Source organism: Penaeus vannamei, chromosome 10 (assembly GCF_042767895.1).
Source record: "Penaeus vannamei isolate JL-2024 chromosome 10, ASM4276789v1, whole genome shotgun sequence".
In the NCBI taxonomy this organism is placed as follows: domain Eukaryota; kingdom Metazoa; phylum Arthropoda; class Malacostraca; order Decapoda; family Penaeidae; genus Penaeus; species Penaeus vannamei.
In genome coordinates, this window is record NC_091558.1 from 13962798 (window position 1) to 13967797 (window position 5000).

At 33.1% G+C, this 5000-nt stretch overlaps 1 protein-coding gene across 2 annotated transcripts in view; it reads right to left on the bottom strand.

Moving 5' to 3' along the window:
- Positions 1–3605: 3605 nt before the first annotated feature.
- LOC113810904 (integral membrane protein DGCR2/IDD) overlaps positions 3606–5000 on the bottom strand; it is a 28023-nt gene continuing 26628 nt past the window's right edge. For both annotated transcript variants that reach the window (XM_070126375.1, XM_070126376.1), the window contains exon 6: positions 3606–4597. In XM_070126375.1, the coding sequence (XP_069982476.1) occupies positions 4408–4597 (190 nt within the window). In that variant the 3' untranslated portion in view covers positions 3606–4407. The remainder of the gene's footprint in view (positions 4598–5000) is intronic.

A 5000-nucleotide genomic window follows, 5' to 3' on the forward strand; every position in this document is an offset into this window, starting at 1 on the left:
CTTCAGTGTAAACGTTTCTACTATTGTGCAACATCTTATGTTTACAAAGTTATTAAGAACTTTATGATGGTCATATACAAAAGACACTTCTACTCTGACACTACTTAATATAAAACTAAAGATTTCCTAATTGCCCATAATACATTCAAGAAGGAAACTTTCCTACACAAATTTACTAAAGTTCTCATGCATTTGTCACTACATAGCCTGCTAAGCCACAAGTATATGTAATGACAAGCATTACCTACTGATATGATTTTTTTTTTCTTTTTTTTTTAATTGCTACAAAAGAACACTGAAATGCTTTTAATTCTTTGGCTTTAAAAAGAGAGAGGAAATGCTAAACTCAAAAGAAAGAAAAATATAAAATCACTCAGTATCTTCAAAAGAATGCTACAGCTTTATAATTAACTAGATGGAAAACAAAAGTTCAACATATGGTACTATGTTTTACAGATCATAATCTTTACTAGAAATATATTTCTGCCAACACATCTATTGCAAACATAAGTGATTTCCATTAACAAATGTCAAAAGGTCACTCTCTGCATGAACTATATTCAAGAACAATTACTTGATCAATCTAGCTCATCTAAGAAAAAGGAAAGAAAAAAAGAACAAGATAAAAAAAAATCAAGCAAACACTTAATATGCACCTATCTTCTGGCAAAAAACAAACAAACATACTATTCATATAAGGAAGTTTACAATTTGTTGTTTCTATTTCTATGAAATAATGTCTCATTAAAGTATCCCTGATAGTTTAATACATTATCTGTCTAAATTTTATTCTACAGGTTTTTAATTTCTTTTGTATCAAAGAAATAGATTTATTATGTGCAGTGCTAGTAATTTTCAAAGTTATGATGTATAATGAAGGAGTTAGGTAATGTTGTAGTGCTATAATTGTTTTTATCCATCTGCAAGCATGACATAACATATACCGAATAAACTGAACTTACTCTATACATCAAGCAAGCATGCAAACCGATATATCTTTCTAGTATCAGAATCATTCTAGGCTACTAGAAGTCCCAACATAATGATAACTATAATTTCTAAACTTTCAAAATCAAAATTAAATATTTCATGCCAAGAACAAAATTTACCTTAATGCCTAAATACACTTGGTGTAAGAAAAAAAAGAAAAAAAGAAAGAAAGAATGAAAAAAAAAAAAAAACTATAATATCAATGCCTATCCTTTATAACACAATCACATCAAGAGTTCTCTGAATTATTCTACTTTACAGAATAAGTTGTAAGTTCAAGTTACAATTCAATGTAACTTAAATAGTACAATTTCAAATATTTACTGCACGGGATACCAAAACATATTTTCATAGTCTCTTCTTACTTGTTTACATTTATTCATGCCCATCAAAAAAATTGGTATAGAATAAAACTAAGAACGTACTGAAAAAGAAAGAAAAAATGAGATAAAAGGCTCTGCAATAACTAATACTAGAATGAGCTCATAAACTAATAATATATTGTAAGATATCTAGACAAATAGATACACATGTACACACAGACTTTCTGAATAACTGCTCTTACTTTATTGCTTCTTCCAAGCAATAAAGACTATTCAGCTTTTGTTTTCATTAGAATCTTATCTTACAATCATAAACATGTCTGTGTGAAACTACTGAGGCCAACTCTAGACACATGAATTTCTAAACTTAAAATATTACTTAAAAGTAAGGAAACTTTGCAGATCTTTTTAGAAAAGAGAATAAAAGAATATGGGCCCTTAGTGAAAGTGACCAACTGAAACTTGTAAAATGTGCAAAAAAGTGACTAATCATTATTTCAGCATACAAACAATTCATACAAACATATCTTTTCAATTCTCTTTTGTACATTTATTAGCTCTTGTGAAAAGGAAAGTTAGTGGAATGTGTGGTCTCTGAATGGAGATACTTATAATACCCATAAACGTATGATGCAAAAGGAGGAAAAGATGGAGGAGAAAAATAAGGAAGATTGACTGAGATATCAGCACCTATTTTAGTATAAAAAAATATGTTTGTTTTAAATGGGTGTGTAAAAAGGGCCTTCGGTTTGCATGCATGCATGTGTATGTGAATGTTACTGCTAACTTACAACCATGTAACATGTAGCACCTAATTCAGATTATGCTTTTCTACCATTCCTACAACCAATTGTCAACTTATCAATTACATTTTAGTATGAAGATAGAAATACACTGCATCCAAATATTTCATTAATGCGTAGTCTGGTTAAATATGAACACTGATTTTTGACAATGACAATATAGTAGCTTCTCTGAAGATGCAACCACTTTCAGAAAACTATTTGTCCAAACATAATATGACAATCTTGAAAAAGCACTGAAAAGTTCCAGGAATATGCTAATTCCTGCTTTTCTACAATCAAAGCAAATTATACAAAGCCATGAAAAGCACAGAATTAAGAAGAAAATGGTATTCCCATATCTTCTATGAAACACCTGGGTAATTTGTGATAGCAATTACTTTGTGACCAGGTTCAAAACTATTCTCAGAACTTTGGTTTTGATATCTCTTAATGGGTAACATCTCCCCACCAAAGTCCAATAGCAATGCAACCTTTATGACTTGGAAGAAAACAATTCTTGTACTGCTTCATTATACTACTCACTGCTGCTCATGGCAACTATATCTAGGCCTATGCCAGGACTTGTTTAAAAGAAAAGATAAAACTAAAATAAATAACACTCTATCCAAGCACTTGAAGATCACCATCTGTTTCTTGGTAAAGGAGTAATATCATTATCATAATCAGTAATTATCCTAGACCTATAAATCATTTCTGACCTGCAATACAATACAACTATTGGTTACCTTTGTTTGTAGAGGAAAGAACAAATTTATGCCAAACAACAGTTTACACCTAATTTTAGGTGTGCTTCATCTAACCATTGAGTAATTATAACAGTTTCTGAAACAAATAATCATAGTCTATCTTTTTCGTATGTGCTCCCACAAAGATTTTTGTCGTCTTATTAATAAATAACACAGAAAGATGTTGCCAGACTAAACCTCCAGCAACAGACTGTAACCAAAAATAATTGCAACCTTTGCATTTCAGTGGTCCTTTACCCTCTATCCTCAAACAAACAAACTACCCTACAGAATATGTCAAAGATAGCCAAAAATTCTTGCCTTCAGCACAGGATGTGCTTAGTTAACAAGGTTAATGAGATTATCCCTGGTCTCAAAATGTCTCTGCCAGAATAACAATGTGGAGGGCACGAAGGACGTGGAATAAATGTTTATTATTTACAGCATGAGATTTTTGTAAAATTAAATATCTGACATATAAACCATGAATGACTATATAGGCCAGGTAGAACTAGTAAAAAAAATATATATATATAATTTACTTTTGATACTTTTAGATTAAGGAGAGAAGAAAGGCATGAATTAACTGCCCTAACCCTTATAGGGCCAAAATTATTTCTAAAATATATAATACAAATACACTTAGTATCATTTCCGTGTGTGTGTGTGTGTGTGTGTGTGTGTGTGTGTGTGTGTGTGTGTGTGTGTGTGTGTGTGTGTGTGTGTGTGTGTGTGTGTGTGTGTGTGTGTGTGTGTGTGTGTGTGTGTGTATGTGTGTGTATGTGTGTGCTTGTGTTTGTGTGTGTGTGTGTGTGTGTGTGTGTGTGTGTGTGTGTGTGTGTGTGTGTGTGTGTGTGTGTGTGTGCGTGTGTGTGTGCGTGTGTGTGTGTGTGCGAGTGTGTGTGTGTGTGCGAGTGTGTGTGTGTGTGCGCGTGTTTGTGTGTGTGTATGTGTGTGATTTCTATATGTGTGTGCTTGTGTGTGTGTGTGTGTGTGTGTGTGTGTGTGTTTGTGTGTGTGCGAGTGTGTGTGTGTGTGTGCGTATGTGTGTGTGCGTGTGTGTGTGTGCAAGTGTGTGTGTGTGCGAGTGTGTGTGTGTGAGTATGAGTGAGTGAGTGAGTGAGTGAGTGAGTGTGTGTGTGTGTGTGAGTGTGAGTGAGTGAGTGTGTGTGTATATATTTATATGTACATATATATCATGTCCCATTACTTTTCTTCTTGACGGCTGCCACTTCTTCCATATCTATGTAGGTAACTTTCAAAATAAACTTAAATAGGAGTTGACCCCACATTATATGAAGCTTTCAAAACAGTCAGCACTTCTCCATAAAACCTCTTCTGCAACTGAAAAATACTGTAACCAACAGAATACTGACTTCAAGATAAAATAAGATAATAAAAGCTTGTTTTTTTCATAAAAAATAATCCAACTTCATCACAAAGGACAAGAAAAAAAATAAAAACTATAAAAAATATACTCTGATACTAAAATTTTACCTGGTAAGACATCTGCCTTCCTTTCAAAATATAAAGCTCATAACAACAGCTGCAAAGTTAGTAGCTTCAGTGCATTTCTGAAGCATCCATGGAAGTGGAATCCTCAGATGAGGAGGAAAATGTGCGCGTAGGGCCGTCAGATGAGGTTGAGGAATCAGATATATCCATACTCAGTCGCAACTGAAACTCTTCCATGGTAGAAGTGCGTTCTCCATCTCTAAGGACCACGGACGACCGATGTTCATGAGACCGCAGTCTGCGAAGGCAAATTTGTTAAATTAAACAATAAAACAAATTATGTAAAATATCATTGGAAGAAACTTTTGCAATGCTAAGGATAGACATGTCCATATATTACATTAAGAAACTTACAACACCTATTAATGCCAGTTTAGCAACTAAATGTGTAGGAGATCCTTATTGTGAACAATACCCTCCATGGAGAGAGAAAGAGAAAAAGAAGAAAAAGAAAAAGAAAAAAGGAAAGGTAAAGAAAAGAAAGAAAGGAAAAAAAAAAGACGACATATTTTCCATCTATGTTCTCTCATGTGTCACTAACCTGAACCTGTGTAATGGATCATGCAATGAAAAAACTCAGTATATACATCAATAATCTGCAAAAACAACCTAGATTTTTTAATCTGCTTCAGTTTCTCCAG